Source organism: Chiloscyllium punctatum, chromosome 28 (genome assembly GCF_047496795.1).
Source record: "Chiloscyllium punctatum isolate Juve2018m chromosome 28, sChiPun1.3, whole genome shotgun sequence".
Lineage (NCBI taxonomy): Eukaryota > Metazoa > Chordata > Chondrichthyes > Orectolobiformes > Hemiscylliidae > Chiloscyllium > Chiloscyllium punctatum.
The window spans coordinates 15,720,371-15,739,123 of record NC_092766.1 but is presented as its reverse complement, the minus strand read 5'-3'; the positions used below and the strand labels follow the sequence as shown (position 1 = coordinate 15,739,123).

The following is an 18,753-nucleotide window of genomic DNA, read 5'->3' as shown; positions in this document are numbered from 1 at the left end:
TGTCACCCCCTCCAGCCCCCTACACCCCCTCCCTATCTCTGTCACCCCCCCCAGCCCCTTCAAATCTCCGTCACCCCCTCCAGCCCCTACACCCCCTCCCTATCTCTGTCACTCCCTCCAACCCCTACACCCCATCCCTATCTCTGTCACCCCCTCCCTATCTCTGTCACCCCCTCCAGCCCCTACACCCCCCTCCCTATCTCTGTCAGCCCCTCCAGCCCCTACACCACCTCCCTATCTCTGTCACCCCCTCCAGCCCCCTCCACCCTCTCCCTATCCGTCACCCCCTCCAGCCCCTTCATCACCTCCCTATCTGTCACTCCCTCCAAATCCCTGCACCCCCTCCCTATCTCTGTCACCCCTTCCAGACACCTACACCCTTCCCTATCTCTGTCATCTCCTCCAGCCTCAACACCCCCTCCCTATCCCTGTCACCCCCTCCAGCCCCTACACCCCCCCTATCTGTCACTCCCTCCAGCCCCTACACCCCCTCCCTATCTCTGTCACTCCCGCCAGCCCCCGACACCCCCTCCCTATCTCTGTCACCCCCTCCAGCCCCCTACACCCCCTCCCTATCTCTGTCACCCCCTCCAGCCCCTACACCCCCTCCCTATCTGTCACCCCTCCCACCCCTACACCCCCTCCGTATCCGTCACCCCCCCCCAGCCCCCTACACCCCCTCCCTAGCTCTGTCACTCCCTCCAGCCCCCTACACCCCCTCCCTAGCTCTGTCACTCCCTCCAGCCCCCTACACCCCTCCCTATCTCTGTCACTCCCTCCAGCCCCCTACACCCCCTCCCTAGCTCTGTCACCCCCTCCAGCCCCCTCCACCCGCTCCCTAGCTCTGTCACCCCCCCCCAGCCCCCTACACCCCCTCCCTAGCTCTGTCACTCCCTCCAGCCCCCTACACCCCCTCCCTAGCTCTGTCACTCCCTCCAGCCCCCTACACACTCTCCCTATCTCTGTCACCCTCTCCAGGCCCTAACCCCCTCTCTATCTCTGTCACCCCCCCAGCCCCTACACCCCCTCCCTATCCCTGTCACCCCCCCAGCCCCTACACCCCCTCCCTATCCCTGTCACCCCCCTCCATCCCCCTACACCCCCTCCCTATCTCTGTCACCCCCCCAGCCCCTCCACCCCCTCCCTATCTTTGTCACCCCCTCCAGCCCCTCCACCCCCTCCCTATCTCTGTCACCCCCTCCAGCCCCTACACCCCCCTCCCTATCTCTGTCACCCCCTCCAGTCCCCACACCCCCTCCCTATCTCTGTCACCCCCTCCAGCCCCTACACCCCCCTCCCTATCTCTGTCAGCCCCTCCAGCCCCTACACCACCTCCCTATCTCTGTCACCCCCTCCAGCCCCCTCCACCCTCTCCCTATCTCTGTCACCCTCTCCAGGCCCTAACCCCCTCTCTATCTCTGTCACCCCCCCAGCCCCTACACCCCCTCCCTATCCCTGTCACCCCCCCAGCCCCTACACCCCCTCCCTATCTTTGTCACCCCCTCCAGCCCCTCCACCCCCTCCCTATCTCTGTCACCCCCTCCAGCCCCTACACCCCCCTCCCTATCTCTGTCACCCCCTCCAGTCCCCACACCCCCTCCCTATCTCTGTCACCCCCTCCAGCCCCTACACCCCCCTCCCTATCTCTGTCAGCCCCTCCAGCCCCTACACCACCTCCCTATCTCTGTCACCCCCTCCAGCCCCCTCCACCCTCTCCCTATCCGTCACCCCCTCCAGCCCCCTCCACCCTCTCCCTATCCGTCACCCCCTCCAGCCCCCTCCACCCTCTCCCTATCCGTCACCCCCTCCAGCCCCTTCATCACCTCCCTATCTGTCACTCCCTCCAAATCCCTACACCCCCTCCCTATCCCTGTCACCCCCTCCAGCCCCCTCCACCCCCCCATCTGTCACCCCCCCAGCCCCTACACCCCCTCCCTATCCCTGTCACCCCCTCCAGCCCCTCCACCCCCTCCCTATCTCTGTCACCCCCCCAGCCCCTCCACCCCCTCCCTATCTTTGTCACCCCCCCAGCCCCTCCACCCCCTCCCTATCTTTGTCACCCCCCCAGCCCCTCCACCCCCTCCCTATCTTTGTCACCCCCCCAGCCCCCTCCACCCCCTCCCTATCCCTGTCAACTTCGAGCTGTTCTGGATCTCTGCTCTCCTCCTAACCCAGTTTCTTGCCCGCCCTCTCTCAAACCAACTCCTGCCGGTTGTCCCTGGGGCCCTCAGTGCTGTAATTCTCTCCCTCTGGCTCCCTCTCCGTCCCTGAGCCACCTGAACACCAATCCCTCTGCTTCAGCTTACAAGGTCCACCCCTGAAATCTCCTCGCGTGTCGGGTGGTCAAACCATTTCTGCTCCTGGCTTCCTGCGTTCAAGGCACAATATAAATTTGTGAAGCTGTTGTTTTGAGGATGTGTTGGCGCGAGGGCTGAACACATCCCAGAAGAATTTCTTTTCCTCAATCACTTCGACCGTCACTCCCCTGCCTTTCCCTCGGCCCGAGAAAGCTGGTATTGATGAAAGACTTACGTATTTTTTCTGGAGAGCGTCGTAGCATCCCATCATCCTAAAGAGAACAGAACAACCGCTCGATCAATACTGGGTGTGAACTGAAACAATAACCGACTGTTACTGGCTGGGTATGTCTTGGGAAGCCTCGTTTTACTCGAGACCAGCCCCTCGTTCCCACTCTTGGCCAGTGACGCTCACACAGAAGGCTGTTGGCAAAGTAGTGGAGCCTCCAATAGTAGGCAGCGCTGGCGGGAATAGGGTGCAGATGGTTGGTGAGGCAGCGAGCAGGGGAGCTCGAGCGGTCGAGCAGAGGGAAGGGTAGTCTTTGCCCGAAAGAGGCACCGCCCCCCCCCCAACCCTGTGCGGAGAACAAGGGGGCACACAAAGGAACGCTTCAACCAGATATGAACTCTGGACTTAGTTCCACATAAACACCCGCTGTTTTCTCAGCAGAACCTCGACATTTGGAAAGACCCTGAAGGGGAATGAAGAATCCCCGCAACGTGAGCCATTTAACTCTCGCTTTCCAACAGCTTCTACAGCTTTTGGTCTGGAGGGACGCTCCTATGAGGAAAGGCTGAGAGACTTGGGTCTGTTCTCATTGGAAAGGCGGCGGCTAAGAGGGGATTTGATAGAGACATACAAGATGGTCAGAGGATTAGATAGAATAGACAGTGAGAGTCTTTTTCCTCAGCGTGTACAAGGGGGCATAACTACAAATTGAGGGGTGATCGGTTTAAGACCAATGTCAGAGGCAGGTTCTTTACGCAGAGAGTGGGAAGGAGGTGGAGTGCCCGACCTGCTAAGGTAGTCAACTCAGCCGCATTAGGGAGATTGAAACAATCCTTGGATAAGCCCATGGATAGTGTGGGGAGGGGGGAGCAGAGAGTAGTTGACAGGTCGGCGCAACATTGAAGGCCCGAGGTTCTGCACTGTATTGCTCTATGTTCTACGCATGTAGCACCTTCAGTGTATGGTCTCCAACTCACACCGGTCATCAATCTGCGTCTGACAGCAACGCAAGTGGGTCAGTCACTTGGTCCTGTGGAAACAATCGCACTGAAGAGAGACAGGTTTCCACGGCGACACTAACAACCAATTTCTGGTGATCGAATGGGCTCAGAACGTAGCTCACAAGGATTCACTCGAAACGACGTGCATTCATAACCCCAACCTCCGCAAACAAAAGGAACATGTCCAGCCCCTGCACTGATATTTGGATTGCCTGGGAGATAGCAGGAGTCCATTGGTTTCTCCATGGTGACAGGCTGACCAATCAGAGTCATCCTTTTCTCCTGCAATTTAGTTTGTTGCAATTGTGTAATTTTATGACATTCCTGTTGTCCTCATGACAGTAAATAGAAAATCTTCAATGACCTGCCTCTCTTTTCAATACCTGGGATGGGAGCGGACAACTGAGCCAGTGGTCTGTTTTCACATTTCTCCCAAAATTGGGAAACCCCCTCCAGCTGCTGCATCCTCTCCCTGTTTCTGGAAACACGTCCTGGACTAGCACTGCAACTGCCTGCAATTCCAGTAATCCATCTCTATAACCTCCTCCAACCTCTGCTCACCAATCTCTGTGAGTGTTTCAAGCCCCTCCACCCCTCCCTATCTCTGTCATGCCCTCCAGCCCCCTACACCCCCTCCCTATCTCTGTCACCCCCTCCCTATCTCTGTCACCCCCTCCAGCCCCCTACACCCCCTCCCTATCTCTGTCACCCCCTCCAGCCCCTCCACCCCCTCCCTATCTCTGTCACCCCCTCCAGCCCCTACACCCCCTCCCTATCTCTGTCACCCCCTCCAGCCCCCTACACCCCCTCCCTATCTCTGTCACCCCCTCCAGCCCCCTACACCCCCTCCCTATCTCTGACACACCCTCCAGCCCCTACACCCCCTCCCTATCTCTGTCACCCCCTCCAGCCCCTACACCCCCTCCCTATCTCTGTCACCCCCTCCAGCCCCTCCCTATCTCTGTCACCCCCTCCCTATCTCTGTCACCCCCTCCAGCCCCCTACACCCCCTCCCTATCTCTGTCACCCCCTCCAGCCCCCTACACCCCCTCCCTACCTCTGACACCCCCTCCATCCCCCTACACCCCCTCCCTATCTCTGTCACCCCCTCCAGCCCCTACACCCCCTCCCTATCTCTGTCACCCCCTCCAGCCCCTCCACCCCCTCCCTATCTCTGTCACCCCCTCCATCCCCCAACACCCCCTCCCTATCTCTGTCACCCCCTCCAGCCCCTCCCTATCTCTGTCACCCCCTCCCTATCTCTGTCACCCCCTCCAGCCCCTACACCCCCTCCCTATCTCTGTCACCCCCTCCAGCCCCTACACCCCCTCCCTATCTCTGCCACCCCCTCCAGCCCCTACACCCCCTCCCTATCTCTGTCACCCCCTCCAGCCCCTACACCCCCTCCCTATCCCTGTCACCCCCTCCAGCCCCTACACCCCCTCCCTATCTCTGTCACCCCCTCCAGCCCCCTACACCCTCTCCCTATCTCTGTCACCCCCTCCCTATCTCTGTCACCCCCTCCAGCCCCTACACCCCCTCCCTATCTCTGTCACCCCCTCCAGCCCCTACACCCCCTCCCTATCTCTGCCACCCCCTCCAGCCCCTACACCCCCTCCCTATCTCTGTCACCCCCTCCAGCCCCTACACCCCCTCCCTATCCCTGTCACCCCCTCCAGCCCCTACACCCCCTCCCTATCTCTGTCACCCCCTCCAGCCCCTACACCCCCTCCCTATCCCTGTCACCCCCTCCAGCCCCTACACCCCCTCCCTATCTCTGTCACCCCCTCCAGCCCCCTACACCCTCTCCCTATCTCTGTCACCCCCTCCAGCCCCCTACACCCCCTCCCTATCTCTGTCACCCCCTCCAGCCCCCTACACCCTCTCCCTATCTCTGTCACCCCCTCCAGCCCCCTACACCCCCTCCCTATCTCTGTCACCCCCTCCAGCCCCTCCACCCCCTCCCTATCTCTGTCACCCCCTCCAGCCCCTACACCCCCTCCCTATATCTGTCACCCCCTCCAGCCCCCTACACCCCCTCCCTATCTCTGTCACCCCCTCCAGCCCCCTACACCCCCTCCCTATCTCTGTCACCCCCTCCAACCCCTACACCCCCTCCCTATCTCTGTCACCCCCTCCAGCCCCCTACACCCCCTCCCTATCTCTGTCACCCCCTCCAGCCCCTACACCCCCTCCCTATCTCTGTCACCCCCTCCAGCCCCTACTCCCCCTCCCTATCTCTGACACCCCTCCACTCCTATCTCCCGAGGAGCTATACACAAATGGAAGTTGTTGTCATTACAAGATGTGCTGGAAATGTTTTTACCAATTCTGCAGAATAGAGATGAATTTCCACAAACCATTTCACAATTTGAGTGGATCCTGGGCAGCTGTCATCCTCCCTTAGAATCTTGACACAAAGATCTGAGGAAACAACAAATTACAGACTGGGTTTCTTCAGCACAATCACTACCATCCATGAAAACGCACCAGAAATCTAAATGTATGAATCCAGCAAAATCTGTCACAGTTAGCAACAGGAGGAGGCCATTCGGCCCTCTGAGCTGGTTCTACCAGTCAACCAGAATGTATCTGATCTGTGGCTTAGCTGCATCTACCCATCCTGGCTCCATAACCCTGAACGCCTCGAAATTCTGAAACTCTCAGTTTGGAGGCAATTATCCCACACCAATCGACAGCTGCAGCACTGTTGCCTCACAGCGCCAGGGACCCAGGTTCAATCCCACCCTTGGCTCATTATCCATATGGAGTTTGCATGCTCTCTCCACGTCTGCATGAGTTTCCTCCCACAATCCAAAGATGTGCAGGTTAGGGTGGATCGGCCATGCTAAATTGTCCCATAGTGCCCAGGGATGTGCAGGTCAGGGTGGATTGGCCATGCTAAATTGTCCCATAGTGCCCAGGGATGTGCAGGTTAGGGTGGATTGGCCACGCTAAATTGTCCCGTAGTGCCCCAGGGATGTGCAGGTTAGGGTGGATTGGCCATGCTAAATTGTCCCATAGTGCCCAGGGATGTGCAGGTTAGGGTGGATTGGCCATGCTAAATTGTCCCGTAGTGCCCAGGGATGTGCAGGTTAGGGTGGGTTGGCCACGCTAAATTGTCCCATAGTGCCCAGGGAGAGGTTGGCTAGCATGGTAAGATGGGAAATGCAGGGTGAGGGCAGGAGGGTGAGTCCCAGCGGGATGCTCTTCAGAGGGTTGGTGTAAACTCAATGGGCCGAATGGCCTGCTTCCCCGCTGTAGGGATTCTCTGATCTTCTTGTTTGAGGTGGGTGTGCTGAAAATCCAGGAAGTTTTGAGAGCAGAAGTAGGCCATTCAGCCCATCGTCCCTCACCAGCAATGCCCTGACACCACTCTGAATCCGTTCCCCCATAAACCCTGAAAATTGTGTCTGGCTGCTTTACAGAACCTGCTGCTCTGAGAAACCATCCCGAAACCTCCTCGTCCAGCCTACGAGAGTCAATACTGCTATAATACGCGAATTGGTAGAACACAATGGGAGAATTTAGACCGTTGTTTGTAGAACGCAAACTTTCCTCACCTGTACTGGCTCTAACAAGATTCTGGGTCTCATTGGTTTAAATGGTGCTGCTATTGAGTGACTTTCTTATAACATAGAATCACACAGGGAATGGAACTATCGCTGTATCAGAACAGACTGTACTCCCAATATGATTGTTCCAATTCATAATAGCTTCAAATCACGCGTAAATATTCCTACCCCTCTTTTTCATTCGCACCCAATATTCCTTCTTGTGCAATACCTCCCACATGAATGTAGACAAACTGCATTCCTAATGAAGGGCTCTCGCCCGAAATGATGATTTTCCTGCTCCTCGGATGTTGCCTGCTTTTTCCAGCACTCCCCTAATCCCGACTCTCATCTCCAGCACCTTCAGTCCTCACTTTTGCCAAAATGCGTTTCCTTCCTGTTCAGCTGTTCCGATGGGATTCCATACCCTGGTCCCCTGAATGAAGCTCCCCACTACACTGAGACCGTCTTTGTCAGAATACTGCAACCCCCCTGCCTTTCACTAGCTTCCTAATCTTCCTGAATCTTCACACAACCGTTGTCATCCCAATCTCTAGACTATTCATCCAGAAATGTTGGAGGAACCACGTCACTGTAGATGAAAGGCACTCGTGCTGTGGGGAAGGTAATCCAACGCAGATTAAGGGAGTGAGATCTGGGGTGGGGATGGTCAGTGATACGTTCCATTTTGGATTTAAGAAGTTCGACCAGTTTCTGAGGTGGGACTCGAACTCATGTGACCTAACTGGGGGCTCAGTGACACTACCACTATGCCACTGTCTCCACCGGCTATGGAGCGGGATGTTCAGTGGGCCCTGGGGTGGGGTCCGGGGAGGGGATGGTCAGTGGGCCCAGGGGTGGGGATGGTCAGTTGAGTCTGGGGTGGGAATGGTCAGTGGGGTCTGGGATGGGGATGGTCAGTGGGGTCTGGGATGGTGATGGTCAATGGGGTCTGGGATGGGGATGGTCAGTGGGCCCTGGGATGGGATGGTCAGTGGGGTCTAGGGTAGTGATGGTCAGTGGGCCCTGGGGTGGGGATGGTCAGTGGGGTCTGGCTTGGGAATGGTCAGTGGGGTCTGGGGTGGGGATGGTCAGTGGGGTCTGGGGTGGGGATGGTCAATGGGCCCTGGGATGGGGATGGTCAGTGGGGTCTGGGGAGGCGATGGTCATTGTGGCCTGGGGAGGGGATGGTCATTGGAGCCTGGGGTGGGGATGGTCATTGGAGCCTGGGGTGGGGATGGTCAGTGGGGTCTGGGGTGAGGATGGTCAGTAGGGCCTGGGGTGGGGATGGACAGTGGACCCTGGGATGGGGATGGTCAGTGGGGTCTGGGGTGAGGATGGTCAGTGGGGTCTGGGGTGAGGATGGTCAGTGGGGTCTGGGGTGGGGATGGTCAGTGGGCTCTGGGGTGAGGATGGTCAGTGGGGTCTGGGGTGGGGATGGTCAGTGGGGTCTGGGGTGGGGATGGTCAGTGGGGTCTGGGGTGGGGATGGTCAGTGGGGTCTGGGGTGATGAATGTCAGTGGGGTCTGGGGTGATGATGGTCAGTGGGGTCTGGGGTGGGGATGGTCAGTGGGGTCTGGGGTGATGATGGTCAGTGGGCCCTGGGGTGGGGATGGTCAGTGGGGTCTGGGGTGATGATGGTCAGTGGGGTCTGGGGTGATGATGGTCAGTGGGGTCTGGGGTGATGAATGTCAGTGGGGTCTGGGGTGATGAATGTCAGTGGGGTCTGGGGTGATGAATGTCAGTGGGGTCTGGGGTGATGATGGTCAGTGGGGCCTGGGGTGATGATGGTCAGTGGGGTCTGGGGTGATGATGGTCAGTGGGGTCTGGGGTGATGATGGTCAGTGGGGTCTGGGGTGATGATGGTCAGTGGGGTCTGGGGTGATGAATGTCAGTGGGGTCTGGGGTGATGATGGTCAGTGGGGTCTGGGGTGATGATGGTCAGTGGGGTCTGGGGTGATGATGGTCAGTGGGGTCTGGGGTGATGATGGTCAGTGGGGTCTGGGGTGATGATGGTCAGTGGGGTCTGGGGTGGGGATGGTCAGTGGGGTCTGGGGTGGGGATGGTCAGTGGGGTCTGGGGTGGGGATGGTCAGTGGGGTCTGGGGTGATGATGGTCAGTGGGGTCTGGGGAGGGGATGGTCAGTGGGCCCTGGGGTGATGATGGTCAGTGGGCCCTGGGGTGGGGATGGTTAGTGGGGTCTGGGGTGGGGATGGTCAGTGGGGTCTGGGGTGGGGATGGTCAGTGGGGTCTGGGGTGGGGATGGTCAGTGGGGTCTGGGGTGGGGATGGTCAGTGGGGTCTGGGGTGATGATGGTCAGTGGGGTCTGGGGAGGGGATGGTCAGTGGGGTCTGGGGTGATGATGGTCAGTGGGCCCTGGGGTGGGGATGGTCAGTGGGGTCTGGGGTGGGGATGGTCAGTGGGGTCTGGGGTAGGGATGGTCAGTGCGATCTGGGGTGGGGATGGTCAGTGGGGTCTGGGGTGGGGATGGTCAGTGGGGTCTGGGGCAGGAATGGTCAGGGGGGTCTGGGGCAGGAATGGTCAGTGCGATCTGGGGTGGGGATGGTCAGTGGGGTCTGGGGTGGGGATGGTCAGTGGGGTCTGGAGTAGTGATGGTCAGTGGGGTCTGGGGTGGGGATGGTCAGTGGGCCCTGGGGTGGGGATGGTCAGTGGGGTCTGGGGTGGGGATGGTCAGTGGGGTCTGGGGTGGGGATGGTCAGTGGGGTCTGGGGTGGGGATGGTCAGTGGGCCCTGGGGTGGGGATGGTCAGTGAAGTCATGGGCGGGGATGGTCAGTGGGGTCTGGGGAGGGGATGGTCAGTGAGGTCTGGGGTGCTGATGGTCAGTGGTCCCTGGGGTGAGGATGGTCAGTGGGGTCTGGGGTGGGGGGGAGGATGGTCAGTGGGCCCAGGGGTGGGAATGGTAAGTGGGGTCTGGGGTGGGGATGGTCAGTGGGGTCTGGGGTGGGGATTGTCAGTGGGGTCTGGGGTGGGGATTGTCAGTGGGGTCTGGGGTGGGGATTGTCAGTGGGGTCTGGGGTGGGGATTGTCAGTGGGGTCTGGGATGGGGATGGTCAGTGGGGTCTGGGGTAAAGATGGTCAGTGGGGTCTGGGGTAAAGATGGTCAGTGGGGTCTGGGGTGGGGATGGTCAGTGGGCCCTGGGGTGGGGATGGTCAGTGGGTCCTGGGGTGGGGATGGTCAGTGGGTCCTGGGGTGGGGATGGTCAGTGGGTCCTGGGGTGGGGATGGTCAGTGGGGTCTCGGGTGGGGATGGTCAGTGGGGTCTCAGGTGGGGATGGTCAGTGGGCCCTGGGGTGGGGATGGTCAGTGGGTCCTGGGGTGGGGATGGTCAGTGGGGTCTCGGGTGGGGATTGTCAGTGGGGTCTGGGGTAAAGATGGTCAGTGGGGTCTGGGGTAAAGATGGTCAGTGGGGTCTGGGGCGGGGATGGTCAGTGGGGTCTGGGGCAGGGATGGTCAGTGGGGTCTGGGGCAGGGATGGTCAGTGGGGTCTGGGGTGGGGATGGTCAGTCTGGTCTGGGGTCAGGATGGTCAGTTAGGTCTGGGGTGGGGATGGTCAGTGGGGTCTGGGGTTAGGATGGTCAGTGGGGTCTGGGGTTAGGATGGTCAGTGGGGTCTGGGGTTAGGATGGTCAGTGGGTCCTGGGGTGGGGATGGTCAGTGGGGCCTCAGGTGGGGATGGTCAGTGGGGCCTCAGGTGGGGATGGTCAGTGGGGCCTCAGGTGGGGATTGTCAGTGGGGTCTGGGGTAAAGATGGTCAGTGGGGTCTGGGGTTAGGATGGTCAGTGGGGTCTGGGGTGGGGATGATCAGTGGGGCCTGGGGCAGGGATGGTCAGTGCGGTCTGGGGCGGGGATGGTCAGTGGGGTCTGGGGCGGGAATGGTCAGTTAGGTCTGGGGTGCTGATGGTTAGTGGGCCTTGGGGTGAGGATGGTCAGTGGGGTCTGGGGTAGGGATGGACAGTGGGGTCTGGGATGGGGATGGTCAGTGGGCCCAGGGGTGGGAATGGTCAGTGGGGTCTGGGGTGGGGATGGTCAGTGTGGTCTGGGGTGGGGAAGGTCAGTGGGATCTGGGGTGGGGAAGGTCAGTGGGGTCTGGGGTGGGGATGGTCAGTGGGGTCTGGGGTGGGGATGGTCAGTGGGTCCGGGGTGGGGATGGTCAGTGGACTTGGGGTGGGGATGGTCAGTGAAGTGTAGGGTGAGGATGGTCAGTTAGGTCTGGGGTGGGGATGGTCAGTGGCGTATGAGGCAGTGATGGTCAGTGGGCCCTGGGGAGGTGATGGTCAGTGGGGTCTGGGGTGGGGATGGTCAGTGGGCCCTGGGGAGGGGATGGTCAGTGGGGTCTGGGGTGGGGATGGTCAGTGGGCCCTGGGGAGGTGATGGTCAGTGGGGTCTGGGGTGGGGATGGTCAGTGGGCCCTGGGGAGGTGATGGTCAGTGGGCCCTGGGGAGGTGATGGTCAGTGGGGTCTGGGGTGGGGATGGTCAGTGGGGTCTGGGGAGGTGATGGTCAGTGGAGTCTGGGGTGGGGATGGTCATTGAGGTCTGTGGTGTGTATGGTCAGTGGGGTCTGGGGTGGGGATGGACAGTGGGCCCTGGGGAGGGGATGGTCAGTGGGGTCTGGGGTGGGTATGGTCAGTGGGGTCTGGGGTGGGGATGGTCAGTGGGCCCTGGGGAGGTGATGGTCAGTGGGCCCTGGGAAGGTGATGGTCAGTGGGGTCTGGGGTGGGGATGGTCATTGAGGTCTGTGGTGTGTATGGTCAGTGGGGTCTGGGGTGGGGATGGACAGTGGGCCCTGGGGAGGGGATGGTCAGTGGGGTCTGGGGTTAGGATGGTCAGTGGGGTCTGGGGTGGGGATGATCAGTGGGGCCTGGGGCAGGGATGGTCAGTGGGGTCTGGGGCGGGAATGGTCAGTGGGGTCTGGGGTGGGGATGGTCAGTGGGCCCTGGGGAGGTGATGGTCAGTGGAGTCTGGGGTGGGGATGGTCATTGAGGTCTGTGGTGTGTATGGTCAGTGGGGTCTGGGGTGGGGATGGTCAGGGGGTCTGGGGTGGGGATGGTCAGTGGGTCCTGGGGTGGGGATGGTCAGTGGGGTCTCAGGTGGGGATTGTCAGTGGGGTCTGGGGTAAAGATGGTCAGTGGGCCCTGGGGTGGGGGTGGTCAGTGGGGTCTGGGGTTAGGATGGTCAGTGGGGTCTGGGGCGGGGATGGTCAGTGGGGTCTGGGGTGAGGATGGTCAGTTAGGTCTGGGGTGGGGATGGTCAGTGGCGTATGAGGCAGTGATGGTCAGTGGGCCCTGGGGAGGTGATGGTCAGTGGGGTCTGGGGTGGGGATGGACAGTGGGCCCTGGGGAGGGGATGGTCAGTGGGGTCTGGGGTGGGGATGGTCAGTGGGGTCTGGGGTGGGGATGGTCAGTGGAGTCTGGGGTGGGGATGGTCATTGAGGTCTGTGGTGTGTATGGTCAGTGGGGTCTGGGGTGGGGATGGACAGTGGGCCCTGGGGAGGGGATGGTCAGTGGGGTCTGGGGTGGGTATGGTCAGTGGGGTCTGGGGTGGGGATGGTCAGTGGGCCCTGGGGAGGTGATGGTCAGTGGAGTCTGGGGTGGGGATGGTCATTGAGGACTGTGGTGTGTATGGTCAGTGGGGTCTGGGGTGGGGATGGACAGTGGGCCCTGGGGAGGGGATGGTCAGTGCGGTCTGAGAAGGGGATGGTCAGTGGGGTCTGGGGTGGGGATGGTCAGTGGGGTGTGAGGCAGTGATGGTCAGTGGGCCCTGGGGAGGTGATGGTCAGTGTAGTCTGGGGTGGGGATGGTCATTGAGGTCTGTGGTGGGTATGGTCAGTGGGGTCTGGGGTGGGGATGGACAGTCGGCCCTGGGGAGGGGATGGTCAGTGCGGTCTGAGAAGGGGATGGTCAGTGGGGTCTAGGGTGGGGATGGTCAGTGGCATCTGGGGTGGGGATGGTCAGTGGCGTCTGGGGTGGGGATGGTCAGTGGGCCCTGGGGAGGGGATGGTCAGTGGGCCCTGGGGTGGGGATGGTCAGTGGGGTCTAGGGTGGGGATGGTCAGTGAGGTCTGGGGCTGGGATGGTCAGTGGGGTCTGCGGTGAGGATGGTCTCTGGGGTCAGGAGTGGGGATGGTCAGTGGGGTCTGCGGTGAGGATGGTCTCTGGGGTCAGGAGTGGGGATGGTCAGTGGGGTCTGCGGTGAGGATGGTCTCTGGGGTCAGGAGTGGGGATGGTCAGTGGGGTCTGCGGTGAGGATGGTCTCTGGGGTCAGGAGTGGGGATGGTCAGTGGGGTCTGCGGTGAGGATGGTCTCTGGGGTCAGGAGTGGGGATGGTCAGTGGGGTCTGCGGTGAGGATGGTCTCTGGGGTCAGGAGTGGGGATGGTCAGTGGGGTCTGCGGTGAGGATGGTCAGTGGGGTCTGCGGTGAGGATGGTCTCTGGGGTCAGGAGTGGGGATGGTCAGTGGGGTCTGCGGTGAGGATGGTCTCTGGGGTCAGGAGTGGGGATGGTCAGTGGGGTCTGCGGTGAGGATGGTCTCTGGGGTCAGGAGTGGGGATAGCCAATGAGGTGTGGGGTCAGGACGGTCAGTGGTGTCTGGGGTTGGGAAGGTTAGTGGGGTCACGGGTGGGGATGGTCAGTGCGGTCGGGTGGGGATGGTCAGTGGGGTCTGGGGCGCTAATGGTTAGGGGGATCTGGGGTGGGGATGGTCAGTGGGGTCTGTGGAGGGGATGATCATTAGACTCTTGGGTGGGGATTGTCAGTGGGGTCTGGGGCGGGAATGGTCAGGGGGTCTGGGGTGGGGATGGTCAGTGGGCCCTGGGGTGATGATGGTCAGTGGGGTCTGGGGTGGGGATGGTCAGTGGGCCCTGGGGCGATGATGGTCAGTGGGCCCTGGGGTGATGATGGTCAGTGGGCCCTAGGGTGAAGATGGTCAGTGGGGTCTGGGGCTGGGATGGTCAGTGGGGTCGGGGTGGGGATGGTCAATGGGGTGAGGGGTGTGGACAGTCAGTGGGATTTGAGTTGGGGATGGTCAGTGAGGTCTGGGATGGGGATGGTCAGTGGGGTGTGGGGTGGGGATGGTCAGTGGGGGCTGGGGTGGGGATGGTCAGTGGGGTCTGGGGTGGGGATGGTCAGTGGGGTCTGGGGTGGGGATGGTCAGTGGGGTCTGGGGTGGGGATGGTCAGTGGGGTCTGGGGTGGGGATGATCAGTGGGGTCTAGGGTGGGGATGGTCAGTGAGGTCTGGGGCTGGGATGGTCAGTGGGGTCGGGGTGGGGATGGTCAATGGGGTGAGGGGTGTGGACAGTCAGTGGGATTTGAGTTGCGGATGGTCAGTGAGGTCTGGGATGGGGATGGTCAGTGAGGTCTGGGGTGGAGATGGTCAGTGGGGTCTAGGGTGGGGATGGTCAGTGAGGTCTGGGGCTGGGATGGTCAGTGGGGTCGGGGTGGGGATGGTCAATGGGGTGAGGGGTGTGGACAGTCAGTGGGATTTGAGTTGGGGATGGTCAGTGAGGTCTGGGATGGGGATGGTCAGTGGGGTGTGGGGTGGAGATGGTCAGTGGGGTCTGGGGAGGGGATGGTCAGTGGGGTCTGGGGAGGGGATGGTCAGTGGGATGTGGAGTGGGGATGTTCAGTGAGGTCTGGGGTGGGGATGGTCAGTGGGGTCTGGGGCGGGGATTGTCAGTGAGGTCTGGGGTAAAGATGGTCAGTGGGTCCTGGGGTGGGGATGGTCAGTGGGGTCTTGGGTGGGGTTTGTCAGTGGGGTCTGGGGTAAAGATGGTCAGTGGGGTCTGGGGCGGGGATGGTCAGTCTGGTCTGGGGTTAGGATGGTCAGTTAGGTCTGGGGTGGGGATGGTCACTGAGGTCTGGGGCGGGGATGGTCAGTGGGGTCTGGGGCGGGGATGGTCAGTCTGGTCTGGGGTTGGGATGGTCAGTTAGGTCTGGGGTGGGGATGGTCAGTGGGATCAGGGGCGGGGATGGTCAGTGGAATCAGGGGCGGGGATGGTCAGTGGGTCCTGGGGTGGGGATGGTCAGTGGGTCCTGGGGTGGGGATGGTCAGTGGGGTCTCAGGTGGGGATTGTCAGTGGGGTCTGGGGTAAAGATGGTCAGTGGGCCCTGGGGTGGGGGTGGTCAGTGGGGTCTGGGGTTAGGATGGTCAGTGGGGTCTGGGGCGGGGATGGTCAGTGGGGTCTGGGGTGAGGATGGTCAGTTAGGTCTGGGGTGGGGATGGTCAGTGGCGTATGAGGCAGTGATGGTCAGTGGGCCCTGGGGAGGTGATGGTCAGTGGGGTCTGGGGTGGGGATGGACAGTGGGCCCTGGGGAGGGGATGGTCAGTGGGGTCTGGGGTGGGGATGGTCAGTGGGGTCTGGGGTGGGGATGGTCAGTGGAGTCTGGGGTGGGGATGGTCATTGAGGTCTGTGGTGTGTATGGTCAGTGGGGTCTGGGGTGGGGATGGACAGTGGGCCCTGGGGAGGGGATGGTCAGTGGGGTCTGGGGTGGGTATGGTCAGTGGGGTCTAGGGTGGGGATGGTCAGTGAGGTCTGGGGCTGGGATGGTCAGTGGGGTCTGCGGTGAGGATGGTCTCTGGGGTCAGGAGTGGGGATGGTCAGTGGGGTCTGCGGTGAGGATGGTCTCTGGGGTCAGGAGTGGGGATGGTCAGTGGGGTCTGCGGTGAGGATGGTCTCTGGGGTCAGGAGTGGGGATGGTCAGTGGGGTCTGCGGTGAGGATGGTCTCTGGGGTCAGGAGTGGGGATGGTCAGTGGGGTCTGCGGTGAGGATGGTCTCTGGGGTCAGGAGTGGGGATGGTCAGTGGGGTCTGCGGTGAGGATGGTCTCTGGGGTCAGGAGTGGGGATGGTCAGTGGGGTCTGCGGTGAGGATGGTCTCTGGGGTCAGGAGTGGGGATGGTCAGTGGGGTCTGCGGTGAGGATGGTCTCTGGGGTCAGGAGTGGGGATGGTCAGTGGGGTCTGCGGTGAGGATGGTCTCTGGGGTCAGGAGTGGGGATGGTCAGTGGGGTCTGCGGTGAGGATGGTCTCTGGGGTCAGGAGTGGGGATGGTCAGTGGGGTCTGCGGTGAGGATGGTCTCTGGGGTCAGGAGTGGGGATGGTCAGTGGGGTCTGCGGTGAGGATGGTCAGTGGGGTCTGCGGTGAGGATGGTCTCTGGGGTCAGGAGTGGGGATGGTCAGTGGGGTCTGCGGTGAGGATGGTCTCTGGGGTCAGGAGTGGGGATGGTCAGTGGGGTCTGCGGTGAGGATGGTCTCTGGGGTCAGGAGTGGGGATAGCCAATGAGGTGTGGGGTCAGGACGGTCAGTGGTGTCTGGGGTTGGGAAGGTTAGTGGGGTCACGGGTGGGGATGGTCAGTGCGGTCGGGTGGGGATGGTCAGTGGGGTCTGGGGCGCTAATGGTTAGGGGGATCTGGGGTGGGGATGGTCAGTGGGGTCTGTGGAGGGGATGATCATTAGACTCTTGGGTGGGGATTGTCAGTGGGGTCTGGGGCGGGAATGGTCAGGGGGTCTGGGGTGGGGATGGTCAGTGGGCCCTGGGGTGATGATGGTCAGTGGGGTCTGGGGTGGGGATGGTCAGTGGGCCCTGGGGCGATGATGGTCAGTGGGCCCTGGGGTGATGATGGTCAGTGGGCCCTAGGGTGAAGATGGTCAGTGGGGTCTGGGGCTGGGATGGTCAGTGGGGTCGGGGTGGGGATGGTCAATGGGGTGAGGGGTGTGGACAGTCAGTGGGATTTGAGTTGGGGATGGTCAGTGAGGTCTGGGATGGGGATGGTCAGTGGGGTGTGGGGTGGGGATGGTCAGTGGGGGCTGGGGTGGGGATGGTCAGTGGGGTCTGGGGTGGGGATGGTCAGTGGGGTCTGGGGTGGGGATGGTCAGTGGGGTCTGGGGTGGGGATGGTCAGTGGGGTCTGGGGTGGGGATGATCAGTGGGGTCTAGGGTGGGGATGGTCAGTGAGGTCTGGGGCTGGGATGGTCAGTGGGGTCGGGGTGGGGATGGTCAATGGGGTGAGGGGTGTGGACAGTCAGTGGGATTTGAGTTGCGGATGGTCAGTGAGGTCTGGGATGGGGATGGTCAGTGAGGTCTGGGGTGGAGATGGTCAGTGGGGTCTAGGGTGGGGATGGTCAGTGAGGTCTGGGGCTGGGATGGTCAGTGGGGTCGGGGTGGGGATGGTCAATGGGGTGAGGGGTGTGGACAGTCAGTGGGATTTGAGTTGGGGATGGTCAGTGAGGTCTGGGATGGGGATGGTCAGTGGGGTGTGGGGTGGAGATGGTCAGTGGGGTCTGGGGAGGGGATGGTCAGTGGGGTCTGGGGAGGGGATGGTCAGTGGGGTCTGGGGAGGGGATGGTCAGTGGGATGTGGAGTGGGGATGTTCAGTGAGGTCTGGGGTGGGGATGGTCAGTGGGGTCTGGGGCGGGGATTGTCAGTGAGGTCTGGGGTAAAGATGGTCAGTGGGTCCTGGGGTGGGGATGGTCAGTGGGGTCTTGGGTGGGGTTTGTCAGTGGGGTCTGGGGTAAAGATGGTCAGTGGGGTCTGGGGCGGGGATGGTCAGTCTGGTCTGGGGTTAGGATGGTCAGTTAGGTCTGGGGTGGGGATGGTCACTGAGGTCTGGGGCGGGGATGGTCAGTGGGGTCTGGGGCGGGGATGGTCAGTCTGGTCTGGGGTTGGGATGGTCAGTTAGGTCTGGGGTGGGGATGGTCAGTGGGATCAGGGGCGGGGATGGTCAGTGGAATCAGGGGCGGGGATGGTCAGTGGGTCCTGGGGTGGGGATGGTCAGTGGGTCCTGGGGTGGGGATGGTCAGTGGGGTCTCAGGTGGGGATTGTCAGTGGGGTCTGGGGTAAAGATGGTCAGTGGGCCCTGGGGTGGGGGTGGTCAGTGGGGTCTGGGGTTAGGATGGTCAGTGGGGTCTGGGGCGGGGATGGTCAGTGGGGTCTGGGGTGAGGATGGTCAGTTAGGTCTGGGGTGGGGATGGTCAGTGGCGTATGAGGCAGTGATGGTCAGTGGGCCCTGGGGAGGTGATGGTCAGTGGGGTCTGGGGTGGGGATGGACAGTGGGCCCTGGGGAGGGGATGGTCAGTGGGGTCTGGGGTGGGGATGGTCAGTGGGGTCTGGGGTGGGGATGGTCAGTGGAGTCTGGGGTGGGGATGGTCATTGAGGTCTGTGGTGTGTATGGTCAGTGGGGTCTGGGGTGGGGATGGACAGTGGGCCCTGGGGAGGGGATGGTCAGTGGGGTCTGGGGTGGGTATGGTCAGTGGGGTCTGGGGTGGGGATGGTCAGTGGGGTCTGGGGAGGTGATGGTCAGTGGAGTCTGGGGTGGGGATGGTCATTGAGGACTGTGGTGTGTATGGTCAGTGGGGTCTGGGGTGGGGATGGACAGTGGGCCCTGGGGAGGGGATGGTCAGTGCGGTCTGAGAAGGGGATGGTCAGTGGGGTGTGAGGCAGTGATGGTCAGTGGGCCCTGGGGAGGTGATGGTCAGTGTAGTCTGGGGTGGGGATGGTCATTGAGGTCTGTGGTGGGTATGGTCAGTGGGGTCTGGGGTGGGGATGGACAGTCGGCCCTGGGGAGGGGATGGTCAGTGCGGTCTGAGAAGGGGATGGTCAGTGGGGTCTAGGGTGGGGATGGTCAGTGGCATCTGGGGTGGGGATGGTCAGTGGCGTCTGGG

At 61.4% G+C, this 18,753-nt stretch overlaps 1 protein-coding gene across 2 annotated transcripts in view; it reads right to left on the bottom strand.

The window, feature by feature from the left end:
• Nucleotides 1-18,753, bottom strand: part of hormad1 (HORMA domain containing 1) — an 83,252-nt gene that overhangs the window by 37,141 nt on the left and 27,358 nt on the right. Inside the window, exons 2-4 of one of the 2 annotated variants that reach the window (XM_072549002.1) lie at nt 5,888-5,951; nt 3,479-3,556; nt 2,533-2,569 (exon numbers count right to left, since the gene is read on the bottom strand). In XM_072549002.1, the coding sequence (XP_072405103.1) occupies nt 2,533-2,568 (36 nt within the window). In that variant the 5' untranslated portion in view covers nt 2,569; nt 3,479-3,556; nt 5,888-5,951. The remainder of the gene's footprint in view (nt 1-2,532; nt 2,570-3,478; nt 3,557-5,887; nt 5,952-18,753) is intronic. The other variant, XM_072549001.1, reaches the window with a different exon arrangement.